At 37.3% G+C, this 21106-nt stretch overlaps 1 protein-coding gene across 6 annotated transcripts in view; it reads right to left on the bottom strand.

Annotated features, from left to right (window-relative positions):
* The window catches only part of arhgef4 (Rho guanine nucleotide exchange factor (GEF) 4), a 79384-nt gene that overhangs the window by 45125 nt on the left and 13153 nt on the right, over positions 1–21106 (bottom strand). The window contains exon 1 of one of the 6 annotated variants that reach the window (XM_079875747.1): positions 9396–9905. The exons of the other annotated variants lie outside the window; for them this stretch is intronic. Within the exon in view, the coding sequence (XP_079731873.1) occupies positions 9396–9434 (39 nt within the window). The 5' untranslated portion in view covers positions 9435–9905. Of the gene's footprint in view, positions 1–9395; positions 9906–21106 lie in introns of those variants that run through there. 6 annotated transcript variants of the gene reach the window in all.

Here is a 21106-nt window from a genome sequence, read left to right as displayed (position 1 = left end):
CACCCCAATTAGTTTCACAAAAAACTACAGTACCAATTCAAGGACTAGGCTAAGACAGCTCTATAAGTGTTACAGTCTAGTTGAATCAACAATACTAAATATAATTCATGAATCTGTCATGTATGGAAGGTCATCATGAATATTCAATGATCTGTGAAGTCCATGACTCAAGTGAAGCATCCAGAATCATGCAGATTCTAAAACATACAGAAAAAGCCAAAACGAATTCCTCAAAACATAAAGATGTGCTGAAATATAGTTCAACCAAATCCCAGACCTCAGTCCAACTGAGAACATCAATGTTTAAAGTTCACAAACTATCCCAATTCAAAAGCAGATTTGACCAGACGTACAACGCTAACAGAGAGCTAAAGAGACCAGTCCAACTCACATTTCAACATTTTCTGCTACTTGAGTATAATGTCTAATCTTTTATTACCTGTCATAATATACGGTACTTGGTGTCAAGACTTTCGTGGGTGAAATTTTTATTGTTTTTGAAAAAAATATCTTAAGCTAACTAAGGCTGCATTTATTTGTTAAAAAATACAGTAAACAGTAATATTGCAAAGTATTATTAGAATTTAAAATAACTGTTTTCTACTTTAATGTATTTTAAAATGTAATTTATCACTGTGACGGAAAGCTGTGACTGTTTATCAATCTTTCTGACCCCTTTTGAATGGAACCCTTCTGAGCGTCTGCATCCTCTAACCCTGAAGAAATGCAAATGTAACATCAACATACTGTATGCATCTGCACATGCAGCGTGTTGAGGAGGTCATGTGACAATGTAACAATGTAGCATGCTACATACATCGTTTATTGCCTACTGTTCTAACATGTTTTAAAATGTTAGTTGCCAATTTCATTGCAATGAGCTTTAGATTCATGGGGAGAAAATTGGCAGTGCATTTCGACAACGCAGTTTTTGGAAGCAACCATTCTAAAGTTTGGGGTTGGTACGATTTTTTAATGTTTTTGAAACAAGTCTCTCATGCTCATCAGGCTGCACTTATTTGATCCAAAATACACTAAAACATTCAAATTGTTATAACAGTTTAAAATAACCAATTTATATTTGAATACATTTTAAAATAGTTTATTCCTGTGATGCAAATCATTACTCCAGTCTTCAGTGTCACATGATCCTTCAGAAATCATTCTAATATGATGATTTGCTGCTCAAGAAACGTGTCTTATTATTATCAATGTTTAAATATTTTTTTGGAAACCATGATTTTTTTTATTCTTTAATTAATAGAAAGTTACAGCATTTCTTAATTAATAAAATTATTTTTTATTTTTTTTTAAAGCGTTTTAACACTAATTAATATATTGTAAATATTTCATTATGGTATAGTAGATAATTTACCAACTTTCTTTTTGAAGGGCTCTTAAAAATGTGAAATTTTCCCGGTCTACTGCGTTTCACATCACACAACCAATTTACAATTTACTGACATGATACAGATTATAATGCAGAATCTTTATTACATAATTGTTTTTACTGCATCTATTTACAGTATGTATGCATTGTAGAATGCAAAAAACAACAGCCAAGTCATTGAGATAGCAGCAGGATTGCTAACAATATCTTTCTCCAGGTATTATAGACATCCTTTGTTTAGATTTATTAGGAAGGATTTATTTATTCAGGAGGAAATACATGGGTGCATCGGATCACAGGATCCTGCTGCTCTCTCCACATGAGCATGAGCTCATCCCATCGGAGAGGCCAACCACAGAGAGGGAATCACACACACAAACACTTCTGCACACATGCTAGGGAGTCACTCTCAGGAGATACACCCACTCACAGAGGACACTTCTGAGAAAGGAACTAGAGTTCATTTTTGATGATACATTCAGACATAGTGAAATGACGTCATGTCAACTGTAAATCAGTAAAGTATGACAATGAAAGCACAGGAAAGGTGATGATTTTGGGAAGTTACATGTTTTCATTGTAGGGCTCCTCTTATTTCTAAATAGAGGAGTTGAGAAGCACAGAAAGCAGATTTAACATACTGTAGTGACGGTCAAATACAAGGTGAGGAGTAATATCATGACATTAAAGGGACTTTACATGCAAATGGTGAGGTCATCTTAGTCCACACCTTCTACCCAGCTCTCTCATCAAACAGAATGACCTCTGCTAAGTGAAGCATCTGTGTATTTGAGGTAATTGTAAAATAGTCATTTTTCTTCACAGAAATATTTGCTTTAGATATAATTTTAACACAATCCAGCAACAATCAGTAGTAACAATACACCTGATTAAAAAACCCAGTGGATGTTCTAAAGAGCTTTAGCATCTCGAGTATAGTGAAGCGTTCATGTGCACTGCTGTGGTAAGTGGTTGTAGTGATTTAGAGCTGGTGCAAACACAACTGCAACCCCTTCTGTGCCAACTAAATCAGCTGACTTCAGATCAGATAAACAGCTTTAACAACACTCTCTCCAAACACACCACGGTTGTGTTATTTCATACATAAAGTATAAGAACCTCTGTAAACAACAGCTTTAAGACTATATTTACATTGGTTAAAATCTTAGACCTGCAATTAAATAATCAAATTAAGTGCATTCAACTATTTCACTAATAATGTATCAGTATTTTCCTACATTGGCCAGATCTTTTTTTTTTTTATTAACCATTAAATAAATCCATTAAACTAATAGCCCTCATTTTCCCATTTCAACACTCGTCATTTCTATCGGCTCCATCCGAAGATAAGTTTAAAGGCATGTGCTCGCTTTACTGGGAATACCCAATCTGAGCCATTATATCTGCATCAAAGGTTCTTTTTATCATGGCATTACACTGTCATCATATCTATTTAGCTTTGAAGTGCAGTCTAATTTAAAGGAGCTGTATGTAAGATTGTGGCCAAAACTGGTACTGCAATCACTTTCAAATTACTGTAGAGCAGTGTATCCGCTCCCCCTCCCCCCTGACTCGAGGTTGCCAGATATGCTGCAGGATCCAGCAGGAACGTAGGCTGCTACAAGGAGCTGCAGCTGTGGTAAGAGCAGCAGAGCTGGCAACCCGGATGCTGAAACACTTCTGACTTCGTGATTGGTAGATAGGTGGAGGGTGGGGCTTCAGGCCAAAACACAAGATGACAACATCAACATCAGTTGAGGGCTGCAAGTTCACTTTTTAAATGACAATATCCTGGCCGTACTACTGTTGTCAGCGATATAAGTATTTGAAATGAACATGATTTCTTAATGTCTAGTGACATATCAGGGCCATTTTATGATTAATTGAAATACATTTCTTACATACAGCTCCTTTAACAAACAGTGCATAATATTATCTAGATCTGCAGGTATGATGCTCTTTTTTTGCTTTTTTTTTTTTGTACTAGAAGTCTAGATCAGATGTTCTTTGGAAGGCATTTAAGGCTTTTCAACTATAGCATTTACACCAGGTTCTACTGCAATCATTGTTAAGTGTCTAATTGTTAAGTTCATTAAGTGTCTAAGTGTGAAGTGCATGATATATTGTATTAAGATCTCCAGAAGCAGCATGCAACAAACTGGCCCCATAAATCAGATCAGTGTCATGTCGCATATCACATTTTCATACTTGAGCATGGTGCAACTGTAAATTTTCAGAAGATGTGCACACTGTCAGATAGACAGGGAAGGTCAATGCTTACGGTTAAGATAAATCCAATTCAGAGATTCCAGTGACAACAAAGAAACAGAGACATAGTCAATGCTCCTTCCTAGACCTGGGATCTGCATTTTCAGCACTGCTTTCATTTTGACATTATAAAATGTGTTGGAATTACTTGACTTGAATAATTCATTTTGATTACTATATTTTAATGGCAATGAGCGGAGCTCCATATTCATAAATTGGATCATGTGATCTTTAGCCTGTGCTTTTCAAACACCTGATTCAGCTTAAGTCAGACTTTTCTCAGAAGAATCTGATAGTGGAGCATAATCTCAGTCTTTTTATTGCTTTCCAAATCTGATTATCATATTATCTAAAATACCTCAAGATGCACTGAAGCACAAGAGGTTAAATTCACTCCCATCCATGCATTTACTCTAAACTATTTGGGGCACGGCGTGCTGAATCAGCGGTCCAAATAACAAGTGGTTTCTTGTCCCTAATGAGGAGGTGATGAGCAGATTATGCAACGCACCCCTGCTGAGAAAAACCGAACTTAAAGCTGTGCTCTGATAACTCTCAAAGAGACGCAGAAGAAAAATCTGAGATCCCAAAATGCACTGGGAAAATACTTTTACCCTATAAACTCATGCCACGGCTCCCTGATCCCTCTTGTCCATTCTAATCAGCAGCAGCTTGTTTACCAAACAGACGATATATTCTTATCAATGGTTGCATAACCTAAACAGACACAATCACCAAAACACAAGGAAGCTGTTTTTCCCAAAACAGGTTTATGGGGCAGTGGAAATTATGCACACAACACTACTTACATTGAACCACTGCTAGATGCTACACTGAAAAAAACAATGGTAGCTTTTACAGTTCTGTTCCCCATGTACATACTACATACGAACTTATTATATTTATTATAATAACTGGGTAATAACTAGGTACTAACCATGAACCAACCCTAAACCTAACTTAACCCATGTAATAACCTTATGTTACCCAGTATTTTCTTAGGCAAGTACGTAAGTGCACGTACTGTAAAATAAAGTGCAACGCAACCACTAAAAGTGTTCTCATTTTTCCTTTTGCAAGTTTTTGCACTCATATTTAAATTTCACATGTATGGGATTAAGTAAACACTACACTGTAAAAAAATATATGATCAATAAGTTATGAAGTTATTTTTACATTGCTTTAACTCATCAAAATAAGTTAAGCAATTTTCTACTTTTTTATAAGTTATACAACAATACATTTTTTAAATGTAATTTAAGTTGAAATGACAAACATCAAAGTTGATTTTACTTAAAAATTTAAAGCAGCAACTTTTTTTTTTTAAATGTCCTTCAAGTAAATATAACTTGGACAATTAGACTTCGTTGAGTAATTTCTAGTTACTGATTTGAAGTTTACTTTGCAATACTCTGGTTCAAGTACATTTTACTCACTCTTTGTTTGCGAATTTTACTCAAACAATGTCCGTAGCACTGAATTAAGCCATGCTTTTAAAGTGTATACTCTACTTATAAACATTTAAATAAACACTTTGTAATAAAACATACCCAGTTACCCAACCGAACACATTTACCTCAATACTTGGTACACAATACACAATAACGGTAACAATCAGTGGATAGTGTTTGATGGGTCATTTTGAGTAGATGATGAACTCCAGATGTCACAAAACAGCAAGTTACTACACCTAACAACAAAAGCAACGATAAAAAAATGTAAAGACAACTGGAAAACAGTGAAAAATGCAACCTTATCTATGCACCAGTGCATGATGGGAACACCAGTATCAGAAAGTTGAGTAGGTTTTACTTAATTTTATAACTTTGATATTATTTACTCAAAGAATCACTGTAAACATAACAAACAATTCCAAGTAAAATATACTTATAAATTCAAACTTTAATTTTTTACAAGCTTGAATTGAGCACTTTTTTTTATTCTTGCCTGAACTAACTTATTCAATGTAGAAATTACATTAGTTTTTTTTTTTTTCTGTAGTATTTACTTCACCACAGAATCATTTTTATCATTGTAGATAAAAAATAAAAAAAAATCTGGAACAAATTGACCCACTGAACTGAGTGCACACAGCACTTGTTTAAACTTGCATCCAATTACTAATTTTGTTAATCAATTATCACTGAGATCTTATGGCCAAAAGTCATAATCTATGAGTAAAAACATGGGGTACAAGTGGAGGGGCTACAACACCACCCTCGACTTCACACTAGGTAGTTTGTATCCTCTTTAAGTTAGTTTACATTCCTGTCCTGTTATCTCTCTCAGTCTCTGTCTTGAATGGTCTGGCCTAGTCTCTACTCTGGGGAAATAGAAAATCTGCCCACATCTATTATCTACTTTTTTCCCCTGAGTGAAACTTCAGGAAGGCACTGCAAATGCTTCATTGCAAGACCTTTTAACAGCATAAGAACTTTACATAACATACTATGAACAAAATGTTTAGCTGAGACCCTCACTTGCATGTTCACTTAACATCACAGTTTTTATTGACATTTCGTTCTGTAGTTCTGCTACTCTGAGTTCTGCTATTGTTTGGAAACGCCACATACAGTAAAGGCTGAAAGAGCTATTGAAAAATACTAAATATCATTTGGTATGTTGTTTGTTTGGATTTGCAGACACAAACAAAAATTGTGCACAAACAACTTCTGAGTTTCCTCATGTGTCACATGCCACAAGACTCAAATTTCACTAAATGTTTAGCTTAATGAAGCGCATAAATCTCTCACTGCTCCCTTGTTTTCTTTTGCAATTAATTTCTCTGTCTATTTCCCTGTCAGGCCAAGTGTAACACAAGCCAATGTATTGAGTAACTGAGTGTGGTATGTAATGGTAATTCTCAAACCTGCATGTCAGAGGGATTGGGAGCCTCGAGCATCAACACACACACACACACACACACACACACACACACACACACACACACACACACACACACACACACACACACACACACACACACACACACACACACACACACACACACACACACACACACACACACACACACCTATCAGTCTCACACAACAACATGCGTGCTAACACATGTACCCACACCACACTTTTACTCACGACATCTAGCTCTGACATGCCAAAACACTGTAATCTAAAGAGAAACCGGATAATCGAACTGCCTCAGGAACACACAGATGGGAAAAACAACTCCCATTCATGTGCAATCCGAGCTGTAATATTCCTGGCGGGAGAGCAGATTGGGACGGATCCTCTGTCACATTGACTTTGCTTGAGAACGGTATTGTTTGGGAAAAGTGCTGTTTCATGGCTCTAATTTCAGCCGGGGGTGTAGAGATATAAAAGGCTAAAAGTCAAGGCTGTTCATGTTCATAGCATGAAGTTTGACAGCTGATTGAATAAGCTGTTGACTGCTTATGTCAACAAAATTATGGCTGAAATGATCAGGAAGCGGTTATGCTGACCGAGCTCATGCATAATCTGCCTACATTTCCCATGCCAAAAAGCCAGAGTATAAATACAAAAGAATCTCTTTCAGAGAGACCCAGGGTGTGTGAGGATGCATTTATTCACAATCATAATCTGACGCATGCTGTGCGTAACATATTGCAGTTGAACAATGCCCCCCAATGAGAGGTTCTTACGTCACAGATGAAGCTGCTGAAACAGCCGAATAAAACCGCGCTTAAACTGAGCTGCAACTGCAGACCGCTTCATTACAACACAACTGGAGTGTCCTGTCCTTAAGTCAGGTGGCTAGTTTTAAAAGGCACATTTCAGTATCACATAAAAACAGCTTAGTTTGCTTTTCTACCAGGTAAAGTAGGGGACATATTTGGACACTTAAAGAGATAATTCGCCCAAAGATTAAACATCTGTCATCATTTACTCACCCTCACGTCATTCCAAACCTGTATGACTTTCTTTCTTCAACAAAACACAAAAAAGCAGGGGGAACCCACACATTTTTTCTAAATATCTTCATTTCACAGATGAGAGAAAGTCATACAGGTTTCAAACAACATAAGGGTTGGTAAATGATGACAGTATTTCCATTTTTGTGTGAACTATCCCTTTAAATCACCAAAAAAAAAAAAGTTAAATGTTTTTATTCTATGATTTGATGGCATTCTAAACAAATAATAATAATTTTCTGACTGTTCCACAGTAATGGCATCCTTTCTACAACATCGAACTCTTTTTGTAAAGTTGGTGTACTTTTTTTTTTACATAAGTAAACAGTGTCATTGCAGAGCTTGAGCTAAAATATGACTTGATGATTGAAGAAAAAGTTAAATATCCCTTGCAAACAGAATATTGCCAATATAGTTATTTTAAAATCACATTGTTATTCAATTTATCCAAAAATTGTGACAATATTTTGTAATTATGTGGATTTAGGATACATAAAATGCTAGCTATGAACGAATTTATTCCAAAAAATGTCATTTCCATCCAGCGAGAAAGGAATGAAATGAAATGAATTAATCTGGAGGGAATGTGAAATGTTTGTTTTAAGAGAGGTTTTCTAAATGTCCATGTTTTATCATCTAAACCCTAACAAACATCTATAGTTTATATTGTGCTTGAAAAGTGTGCTTTAAAATCTGTAAAAAATAAAAATAAATAAATATTATATATATATATTGCAATGCTATTCATACATTACGTTTAGTTTAAGTTTAGTTATAATGCAAATATCATCCATTTCTTTCAATCTTGGTACTTTTTTTTTTTTTTCAATTTTGTATGCATGACACTTTAGAAACATTAACACTGGCCGTGACAAAAATGCCTTGCACGCACTGACTCACTGGAGGCCGATGGCACCATGTCAAAGGGCTTCCACCTCTGCAGTGACAGTAACTGTAGATTCAGCTGGCCGGGAACTCGTTTGATCTTGAACTTACCGGATGATAAAATGCAGCTCATATCTGTTGCCTTCACTGACTTGAACTCCAGTGAATTTGCATATACCGGTAACGCAGGCATTGAAGATCGGATTTATATTCGTTTTGCGGAGACACGTTTATGTGGCCAAGTGCAAATGGAACAGTTTATAAAACATGAAGTGACCAGGTGTAAAAAAGGCTCTCTGTTAAAGTTAGGCTATGATCAAGCTGAAAAACTACTTGCCTTGCTGTGCCACGAAAAAACAATTTTTTAACAGCACCTCCCCAAATCCATGACAACGCTGAAGACGCTGCCAATACTGCTTCCCAACTGCACAAGTCTACTCACGCACACTAATACGGCCGTTGGTGAAGCTTCACTGACTCAATGGGAGAAAGTCCAGGCGCTGATCTAGGCGTCCTTCAATTAATCAAAAACATCCGTGATCCCAAGAAACAAACCCAAGGATACAACCAAACTGCTATTATAAGACGTTTGTCAGACATTTAACACAAAAAACCCACTATAAAACACTGATACTAAAATGAATCTCAAATCAAAAGTGATGAAACTTAATCTCATTAGACTAAAAAAAGCAAATGTATCAGATTTTATCTGCTACAACATTCAACATTTCTTTCACCAAAACAAATATTTCAAAAATGTTCCATTGAACTCAACGCTGTCATCTTTCCAAGAGGCGCAGTTACAAGATAACTTATTAAGAGCGGCTTCAAACGAAAATGAACCGAAAGCTATAACTAACCACCATGACAGTGTGATCTTAATCTGTACCAACAATCCGTAACCGACTGAATGCTATGAAAACAAGCTGAAGCACCCTTACCTTAAAGAAGCTTCGTAGAAAGTATATAACACTCAACATTATGAGTGTGTTGAGGAGGGGACGGCTTCAATCGTCTTCACTCCCCCTCGAACCCTCTCTCTCTTTCTCTCTCAATCCTCATGTCCTGTTGAGAGTTTCTCCAGCCCGTAGCGGCCACATGCTACTTGTTGCTATTTAGGAGCGCTCTAAGACTCATGGCACGGCCAGAGACAGAGAGAGAGAGAGAGAGAGAGAGAGAGAGAGAGAGAGAGTGAGCGAGCAAGAGACACACCGAGAGAGACAGAATGAACCTGTCATGCCATGCCAGTGGTTTAAGTTTCCTAACAACGAGCACTCCTCCGTTCAACTCAGCTATGTAAAAACAATCGTGTTAGCCAGAGAATCCTTTAACCATTTCACTTCTGCTACGAGCGACTGAGTAAATTTAATTACACTGTCTGTGGCCGGAGTGTGTGACAGTAACAACAACAGCGCGCGAGTCAGGCTGTGGTGGATTAAAAAGGGTGTTGTGGGTGGAAAAGCATGAGGTCATTTTATTTCATTTTTTTATATTGTTGGGTGAATGTCTGTGAAACGCCCATGTTTTAATCTTAAACCTCCCGCCCAGCAACACCATACCTGTGGTGTCTTGATTTATATAAACACTATGAGTGTGAGGTGAAACTAAACATCGCTGCTGTGAGGTCAAGTGGGCACACGCTCTCCAAAGGCCTGGTGTTATCGTGTATTTATGATAGTGGTGGGGAAACATACTTTGGGAAGGTTGAACCCCAAGGGCAGGACCTGCAGTGGAAAGTGTCAGATCTGTCAGATGTGGAAAAAGGGCAGCGGTGTTTGTTTTTTCCTATAGCAGGGGTATACTTAAAGCTTGAAGTGTGTAATTTCTGAGCCGCTAGTGTCACCAAAATTAACTGCAAAAATAATGGTTGTTTCGTAAACACTACCCTATCTGCCATCGGTTGACTAAGCAGATAGTACTGCCCCAGACGAACCCTTTTGGATGAGCCAGTTTGGGCAAAAGATAAAACAAATCAACCGATGAATAGCTTACTCATAGCTGCATATTGGGGGCATATAACACTCTTTGTAGAATTTGACAGTTTTTTTCTGAAGGTCCACTTAATTTCATTTTCTTGCACCAAAACCAGTTATAGTCATTTTTCTCAATATTGAAGAGTAGTGGAAACAATGCACTCTTTTTCTCGATGCAACTGAAATAAAAAAGCTTTCATTCCATTGAAATCTGACCATACTTTTCTCCAAGATAAAACATTCAATATTGCTCTTATGTTTTCTTTATGTGCATACACCGTTTAAAAGTTTGGGGTCAGTAAGATGTTTCAGAAAAAAGTCCTTTATGCTTACCAAGATTGCATTTATTTGATCAAAAATACAGTAAAAACAGTAATACTGTGAAATTAGATAATGATTATTCATGCCCGATTCCAGTTTCCTTCAGAGACACATTCATATAAACCCCCACCCCCAATTCAATATTTATATTTTTCAACCTATATTTTGAGCTTGTTGTGCCTGGTACAGTATTTGCTCTGCCGCCGCGTCCCCTCTCCTCTTCAGGGTGTCCATTCTCTGGCCTGTCCCGCCTCTGGTTAACATTCTGTTTACTGACTTCGTAATATTTCCACACAAATTACACTTTGGGAAGTTATTGCAATGCAATAATTCTGTGTAATAAGTTTGTGTACAAATAGTGTACGGAATAGTGATCGGCCAAAATAAAACTAAAAACTGTGTTTGAAGCAAAAACCGTCCGGTTCCGATTTATGGCAAATTACTGCTACAATAATACATCCAAAATAGCATGTAAAGTCATGTCAATGTAAAAGTATTTTGGAAAGGCAATAGTATAATGGTGGCATTTCAGTGAATCAAGCTTTGAAATAGTGTGAGTTCTTGACACAGGGCGCTCTCTGCTGTATACATCTGGAAATGCAAGTGAGGGGCAGTAAAGGCCCCATCACTGCTACGTAATTGGGAATGGGATTTTATACTAATATGATGAGGATTTATAGGATACAACTATCAGAATCTAAAGGCAAAAATATAGATTTTATCTGAAATCCTAGAAGATATGAGCATGCAACAAATGATTTGGTGACACTTTACCATAAGGTTTCATTTATTAACATTAGTGAACTAGAACTAAGAATGAACAATACTTCTACAGCATTAATCTTAGTTAATGTTTCTATCAATCTTTACTAATACATTATTCAAATCAAAACAAAAGTTGTATTTATTAACATTAATGCACTGTGAACTAACATGAACAAACAATGAACAGTTATATTTTTATTAACTAATGTTGACAAAGGTGAATAAATACTATAACAAATGCATTGCTCATTATTAAGATAATACATATACTAATGTTAACAAATAAGACCTTATTGTAAAGATTATTTACAAAAAAAATACCATTTCAGTCTTTCTCTTTCAAAATTTCATGTTTAATTCAATGTGTTACTTGCTGTTGTAATTATTTGGGAAATTCACTAGCAATTTCTGAGTTACAAATTGAATCTACTTTATTTCCTCCAGACTGGCAGATACAAAGACTGGCAAGTATTAAGAGTTATAACCAGAATAATCCAAATTATCGTCTGTTGATCAAATGTTTTTTGTTCTATCACTTTATATTGTAGCCTAACAAAGAGTGTCTTTTATTCTCTGTTTTGTCTACACCATTTTGGCTTCGTTCACAGTCTGCTGTGACCACAAATCACCGCCTGCTGCCCACAACAACGGACAATTCAGCCGAACTCCTCAAGCCCGTCCTCTGTGTCTCCGCCTGTAGTCTCTGCTGTTTCCTGGGTGACGGCAGCCTCCCTCGGGGCTTTTCAGTGTGTCAACTCTCTCTGGGAGGTAGACGGTCGGGGCAGTTGGCGACGGACCAGTAGCTCTAGTGACCGCTACCCCTCTATCTCTCTCGCTCACACTTTTCTCTCTCTAATTTAGTTTGACACTGTTTAATCGAAGGCCTTTCCTGAATGAGGCCATTGTGGAACAAAGTGACTGAATGACAGAGCGTCCGCTCTTCGATTTCTTGCACTTCAGCAGATGAAGATTTCCACAGCATGAGCAAGACGACAGGAGCCTGTCACGATGCTTTGTGAGGGCTGAGGAGAGGCTTATGATATTCTCATAATGGATATGAACTCTGTCAAGAGGCTTTCGCAGAGAGACAAAGGGGTGGGAAGACCGTTTGTCGGGAATCGACACAAAACGCATTATAATTACAAAAGCAGTCACAGCAGCCTCCCACCACGATTCTGACAACTCGGCACAGCTATACATACAAAGGCACTCAAGAAAACACACCGGCGCTGAAATTTACACAACGGCCCGTGCGCGTGTTCCCAAACGGAAGCTGTATGTAAAAAGTCAACATTTATATAAGAAATACAGGCACCGTATTTAGTTTCTTCAGGAAATTAGCAGACTAATATTGAATTCTTGGGAATTTCCACATCCCATTACCCTTTTTAAAGCACCAGAGGCACAAATCCAGTGTTTTCTACTTTAAGAACCATTAGATATATTCAATAAACTATTATTATAAATGAAATAAATACAGAAAAATGTAATTGCTATCCCAAATTTTGCGATAAACATCAATAAAACAGCAATCGCACAGTACAACACTAAATTTTTTTTTTTTTTTTTATCTTTGGTATGGTTATTGATAACTCCTCCTTTCATGAATTCACATTCCAATGTTTTTGCTGTAAGAAATATTAGATATGATCAATAAAGTATACTATTATCTACAAATTAATACAGAATGAAAACTAGGTCGTTTCAAACACATCAAATATCAATTTCCCCCTCTTTAAAAAAGATAAATTGATAGAAAGATAGGTTGGGTTACATAAAAGCACACACATACATTCATGTTTTGTATATAGTAATTTTATTAGTTACCATTCTACAGTAGCTGCTTTTTTATTTTAGAAACTATTTTTATAACAATAAAAATAACTATCACAGGGTCGGAGTTTTAAACTATATTTAAACATATTCGTTTAGCACCTCTTTTTACCGTTCATCTACTGAAAATGGAAAACCGTTGCACCCTGCTGTAGAAAGCCTTATCTTCAGATAACAGAAGCTTATCTTCTGAGGTTCATGTTTTAGAACCTACAAGTTCTGTAACTTGATGCACTTAGTTTCACAGTAGGCCTACATCACAGCAGTCATATAAGGAGGAAACATATCACTTGCTAGAAATTTTAAAAGACCATGTAGCATGAACATCCTGAGGTGTCCAGGGTCACAAATCCTTGACATGACGTGTGTTTGACATGACCTTCAAACCTTGTGTGGGTCAATCACCTATGTCAATCACACGGTGCGACAACTCATCTGCTAGGATCGCGAGTTCTCAATTGACCTTTCGCCGGCCCCTCCCCCAAAACGGCCATTGTCCAATCACACATCATAGCAACCGTTACTATGTGAGCAGGTCCGACAAACATTCTCTGCCCACGGCGTTCGTAAACATGTGGAATAAGGGCTGCCTCCGACAAAAAACATTTTCTAGTCGACTATAGTTATTCATTTAAGCCATTAGTGGACAAATCGCCCCTTTATATTAATTGAATTACTTAAATAGGCTATAACCTACTGGATAATGAGCGTTTACATAATATATCCGCACTCAAGCGCTAGACCGCAGGCATAAAGCTTGCCACAAAGAACCGGTAAAAGTAATTTGGGGTCAGTAAGATTTTTTAAGAAATTAAGAAAAGTAATAGGCAAGGATGCATATAATTGATCAAAAGTGACAGTATAGACATTTATAACGTTAGAAAAGCTTCTATTTCAGAAAACTCTGAAACTTTCTATTCATCAAAGAATCCTGAAAAAAAAAAAAAACTGTTTTCTACATTGATAACAACCAGAAATATTTATTGAGCAGTAAATCAGCGTATTATTCCCTCAGGTAGGTTGCACGTTTTCTTGCATGGGTGGATGTTGGAATCAATAATCACTTTGTCTGCATTCGCCTAAACTGATTTTCCGAAATCAAAATGCTGACATTGAAAGTCCCGCTCGGAGCGGTAAATCAAACAATGATTTGTCCCTAAATAATGATATTATATCATAATATATTATATATTATTATTATTATTGATAGGATGATAACAGGTGTCGTGATCAGCACTGCTGCTGTATCTGTCAGTGGTTAGATCAGCTTTGCAGTCAAAAAAACAGGACAAGGGAGATATAAATTATGCATTATTAATTATGACAAATAAATTATGCCCAAAATACGGGACATTTGGCAACCCTAACGTTAGTTTTTCCCTTCCCCAAGAACAAAGCACATAACGTTAGCAGGGCTGAACTGGAACAAAAAAATGAAAATCAAATTTGCTAATAAAAATGAGCAAAATATAGCTAACAGCTCAGATAACTGCGATTGTCTGCAACAAATCAGAGAAAATCAAGACAGAAGAAGAGGTCTACGATGCCTACGGATGATCACAAACTTCCAAGATGCCATCTGCAAGTGTGTTTATGTCGATTGCGTGGGTATTAGAGATTTTTTTGCGATTGTCATGGGGTTTCTCAGATTTCGCTTGAGACCGGTAAGCATTAGCCTCGATAGTAGTCATGTCTCCTTCATTGCGTATTTTTATATTTTGAATATATCCCTCCACTGCATACTGTAACCCCTTTTGCCTCGATCTGGAGGATATCGCGGAGGTATTGCTCCAAAAAAGGTCACTGACACGCACGGGTAACTGTTATACCGCTTCCCGTCATGGCAATCTGTCGTGCTGGTCGTGTTTGACCATTTGTTTGTCGGACGTAGCAACAGTAACTAAGGGGGGCGGGGCTCGGCAAAAGGCTAATTGGGGCATGCTGTGTTTGTGTTTTTATTTGCTGTTAAAAAGCTGGTTCCTTAAAAAATATATCAAAGAAATCTGTTTAGGAGTTCATGTCTGAAAGGACGTTCAGTTAATCAGCTGACCTCTGGCAAAACAAAATGTTTTGTCTATGCTGTGATGCCATTTCTTTTATCTGCACAGCCAATGTTTTCAAATGTTAAAGTGGAATTGGGATAAAATACTTTCTCCTATCTCAGCTCCATGTGCAGGGACGACTATCAGTAAGTCATCTGCAGGCTGATTTTTTTGAGCATCCCTACCAACCCAACATATCAACATGGGCTCAATCAGTGACATGAATTGCCATTGTTTGGAATACTTTTATGAATGACCAATGACCAAATGGGGTAGTGTAGGGTGACACCTGCATGGTTTAAAGCCATTACATTTGCAGTTGCATTTGTTGACGCTGATGGTTCAGAAATTACACAGTTCAGCTCAAGTTGAGCTGATTCAAATCTCATTGATTATCTTAAGGCGAGACACGGCAAGCAAAAACATTGTTTTGTTTTTTCACTGGTCAATTTTGAGATTTTGGGATATTTGTCTTCAGACTTGTGGTGAAAAAAAGTCTGAAATACACATTTAGGTCTTTATTTTACTACACTTTGTCTGTTTGCGTCTGTAGATTTCTCATAAATTCAACAAAAGTTGGCGTTCTAAATGATCCCGCAGCTCCACAATCGCTGCCTGCACCCTGTCATCATATACACCATTAGAAAGCTCTCTCTCTCCTGTACAATGGTGTCGGATCCAAATATGGTCATTTCCTTTTTATCAGCAACCAATCGTGAAAGTAAAAGGGGGGATTTAACTCTAAATGCGCAATCTCATTGGCTGATATAAATATTTAAAGCCGTTTTCTCAAAATGACTTTTCTCGCATACTCCCAAGTCCGAAATCTCCACTTCAGTAGCACTTATATACACCAAACTTTCCAGTCTTGTACCTAGCTATATAATGAAGACATTTACAGAGAGATTTGTAAATATATTATTCCTAGCCTGATTTATATAACATTTTATTCTAAAAAACATGGCGAAATTTATTTTTTTAAGGCTATTGACAGTATATTCTGATTTACAGGATAACAAAATTAGATATCCATAAATCCCTCTGTAATTTTTCCCATCTAATATGTGAACACAATGAAAAAAGAATTTTGAACCTGGCTTTATCCAATACTCAGATTTCGTTTTTTTTTAAATATATGCAAATTAGCACATATTTAATTAGATAATGCCTAATTTGCATATTTAAACATTAAATTACAGAAAATGTGCAATACAATTTTTTTCTCATCTTAATGTAGGTAATCAACTGGGAAAGTTTCATGGTGATATCTGCTAGTTAAAAATTTTACCCTATTCACCTGTAGTGTCTCGCCTTAAAGTATATGGTTAAATCTTACAGTGAAGCTCACGATGGCCTCATCACATTCAGAGCAGACCATATCATTCATTCAAAGTTCATTCATTCCACCATATTCCTTTCAAAATCAAACAGTCAATTTCATTGGATTTCCAATGTAGATGGGCCCTTAATGGATTGGAATATAGGACAGTCTTCTTTGCTTTCTCAAGCTACACTGTCCTACATGGCACATCTGTTTCAACAGTATATATATGAGATGAGAGACATGAAACTACATCTGCACAGCAATTTGATCAATATTACAGTTTATCAGTCATAATACAACAATCAACCAATCAGAAAAAAAGTATTCCAGGGAGTCGTCTAATATAATGACACATGTGGGGTGACCTCAGAAGTTATTAATCCAAGGGAGCTGTCTAGGTGAGGAAAGATGTTAGGGATAGTTCTTGACGTCTGGATTTGCAGAGTCCAGGTTCATGAGGCGAGGGACGTCATTCCCAGTGGCCAGACTATAACCCAACCCATGACAACAGAACCTCCCAGGACATGGAGCGTGAGAAAGGAGCAGGAACAATGCAACAACGCTGCCTATGGCAACTTAAGCACACACACAATTAAGTTGTTGGTGCATATTACACAGTGCTGTCCCGGCAACAGCAGCTCGTTGAGACTGAGGGTCAAATCAAAGGCCTCCTATGGAGTTTTCTTCTCAGAGGAACTTCCATTCCCACCTTTAGAGCGCAAACTCTCAGAGATTTTAACTGCCTTCGCTTATTACTACCAACTGTTTGGAGAAGAGAAGGCCAATGGTTTCCAGGACCTGTCAATCAGAGAGCTTGTGAAATTTTTGAAACACTGCATTTTTGAAACAGTGAGGAAAATGGCACAGATTCTGAAGATGAATCATTCACCATAAAATGCAGGAAACCTTGGAAGATCAACACTGAACTCTCAATCATCAGAGTCAGGGATATATTATACTTACAAATCTGTCTGGCCTGACACGAAACTGAAAACTGAAACTGAAAACGAAAATGCTGGGTTGAGTAAAGCATTTGAGATCCTGATATACAAGATATATCTAACAAGCTATACAAGGGATGCACAACATATCAGTACCAAATTGGTGTACTGTGTATATCATTTGAAATTAACTATTTAACTGTGCGTGCTCATGTACCATATCTTTACCTTTAAATTAACTTAACACAATTGTGACATAAGTGTGACATAATGGTAAAAAATAATCTTAAACTTACATTATTACATGTATTCTTTAGCAAATCTCAAAATGAATATGCAAATTTAATATAATAATATAATATAATATAATATAATATAATATAATGTAATAGCCATGAGTTATAGAAAATAAATCATCAAAATTAAACATCTTGGAACTTATGTTAACCGCTCAAAAAAGCAATGGTGTAATTTAATTTAAGCAGCTGTTGAAATATTAATTTCACTAAAACTGCTGCTATACTTGCACACCTGACAAAGTCAGAAAGAGAATCACTTATGCATGATTTATAACTTTAAATCTCTCTGTTACAACAGAGAAGTGGGGGGAAAAAGCACAGACATGATAAGAATTAAATGACACAAAGACTGAAAAAGGACAGGTCATCCTAGAGCTTTTCCAAAACACACTCAGCACTACATACTTCACTTATGAGTACTGATGCTAAATGCAAGTCACTTAAATGCACCATGAAACACTTCACAGCAAGATGTACATTCCTGTAACAACCTGTATGCAACAAGACCTGAGCATAAGACTGGTCAGTGTTTTTCCATGTTTATACGACTCAGTGCTGGTTGTTTGCACGGAGCCTAAACATAGCCCAAGATTCTTACTTGAGTCTTCCAAGCTGCATGTTATTCTTGTATTTGTTTTGTTGTATTCCACCAAATGACGTGACAGTTTGTAAGACCATAATGACACATGGCTCTAAGAGTGTGGAAACATAGCAAACAAGCAGTGATTTAGAGGCACAAGTGTTTTCAATTCCTCCTCCTAAGAGAATTGAGCACCATACACACGTACTGCACACACTACATACGATACCTCTATCACAGCACTATATTCTTAGGGATGAAGAATGCATGACAATGCACCTATTACATAATTTATCAATTGATTATAATTAGCCCCACTAATGTCTAAATAACTTTGTGAAAGTTTTCTGTTAGCATTACCATTTATCTGAGGTCAGGACCACTCCAAATATACCAAGACGGTTCACTCGTATTACTAACGGGAGAAACTGCAATGCGCAATATGACGGAATAAGTTCTGCCTTCTAAATAAACTGGTAAAGTTATTAGGTGTGTTCGACTTCATGTAGCAGTGCACAGACCGATCGCCATTAGCAGTGCATGCTAGTTTAAATTTTTAGTTTGACATGAAATGCTAAGTCCCGATAGTTTGACTTTAATGGAAAATGTTGGGGTTTTTTTATGTGCTTGTCGCAACAAATTCAATGTCAGGGCAGATATTTATACACTTAACAGACACAGATGGCTTATCCAAAACACACCAGTCGATCATATGAATCCTACTAGTCATAACCACATTAAACCACAATGGCAGAATGTTGTTGAAAGGACACGATCACATTGATGAACCAACTAGCAGGTGCAGGAAGTGCATCTAGCCTCTCTGGAACAGAGTCCTGTGAAACTCCCACATGTGTTCACTTCTAGGCAGAGGCCAGACATATGAGTTTTATCGCTCACTGCTCTATTTGCCCAAAATAGTTCTGCTATCATTCACTCACTTAAATTCCTATGATGCTCTTTCTTTGGTGCAACACAAAAGGAGAAGTTTTGAAAAATGTTCACACTGCTCTTTTCAATACACTGAGTGGATGGGAACCAAAATAGGACAATAAAAGCTCCACAGAAGAATCATAAAAGTCCATACGACTCATTTAGTAAACTCCAAGTCTTCTGAAGTCATGACTGAAGACAGACTGAAATTTAAGTCAGTTCACTGAAAATCTTGCTTTAGAGCCAGCACAATTCACTTTAATTGTATGAAAACAGCAGCTTGGACATTCCGTCAAAAGACATGATCGTGAGTAAACAATGACAGAATTTTCATTTTTGAGTGAACTATCCTTTTAACCGCACCAATGTGTTATTCCTCCTTGTGCCGAATCTAAAAATTACAACTTGACAACCCTAGATAACAGCTATACGCATTAAAGAAATCTGAAATGAAACATCCAATACTATGCAGTACTTGACAAAACAAAAACACACACTCTGAGTTCAGCCAGAACTGAGCGACCTCAAACAGTACAAAGGAGGTGAGAGTGAAACCAGATCCTTTATCAGTGTGTTCCCATGCAGAGGAGAAGCACTGACTCAAGATCAGTTTGCATTGCTGGCATTATCCCACTGCTCCGTTTAAATAAATCTGCTTTGCTGTGAAAGAAACAAAGAGAAGGGAGAAAATGGGGTATCTGTTTCACAAACCCACAAGCCAACAACACCTGCACCAACAGCTCTGAATAACAAGTGCAATTCCTCTAGACAAATGAAGTTCCTGGTGAGCTGGAGGGGTTATTTGAAGGTGAAGAAAACTTGTTAGCGCATGTTTTCGCATCTTTATTGTCAGTCTGCATGTGAGGTAGACTGTTGCGTCACAGGAAGGTGAAGGTGCGGCGAGTCGCAAAAAAAATTAGAAGGGCATGACTTCTTGGAATTTTGGCGCGACCATTGTTACCATGGCAGGAGTGTTAGAAACAGTTTTGGAAAGACGGTGTGTCAGAAAGATGTGTTATTCTTGTGGAATAAATGAGTCTGACAGACACATTGTTTTCAGAGGATGGCCTCCAGGCTTTCTAGAAAACTTGCGTGTCAGTTACTGTAAGACCAAACCAAAAACAAACAAAACAAAAAAATCACATTGCGCAAATAATCATTACATAAATATTCAAAAGTCTACTGTGTGTGTAATTATAAGGTGGAAAAAGAATTGGTCATTGGGCTTCTAGTACACTTAGACCAGAAAGATGACATCACGACAACACTGACTGGTTGATGGCACCACAACAATGTGCTCAGTTTCAAGCCCTTCACAAGTAGCAACTACACTAACCTGTTGTGACAACCAGTTTATTTCATGCTTTTAAAGCCTACAGTATACTTCCATTGTTTGCATTCTGCTCTGCCTTGCATGCAGCACGATTTTTGTGTCCCCGCTTAAAAACAAATGTCCAATTTGTAGTGCCCCGAAGGAGTCCATCCGTATTCACTGTCAGTGGAGTGTACTTTGGATGGCTTGCATGCTCGGCTGTGCACTAGACGGGCCCTGTCCCAAATGGCACAATTCATATGCACTTACGGTCTTGTGGACTTACAATGGCCGCCGTAATTGCACATTCGTGAAGTCCTGTCTTATTT

This window comes from Squalius cephalus, assembly GCF_949319135.1.
Source record: "Squalius cephalus genome assembly, chromosome: 7".
NCBI lineage: Eukaryota > Metazoa > Chordata > Actinopteri > Cypriniformes > Leuciscidae > Squalius > Squalius cephalus.
Note: the sequence above shows the minus strand (reverse complement) of the source record. Positions and strands in the feature narration are given on the sequence as shown.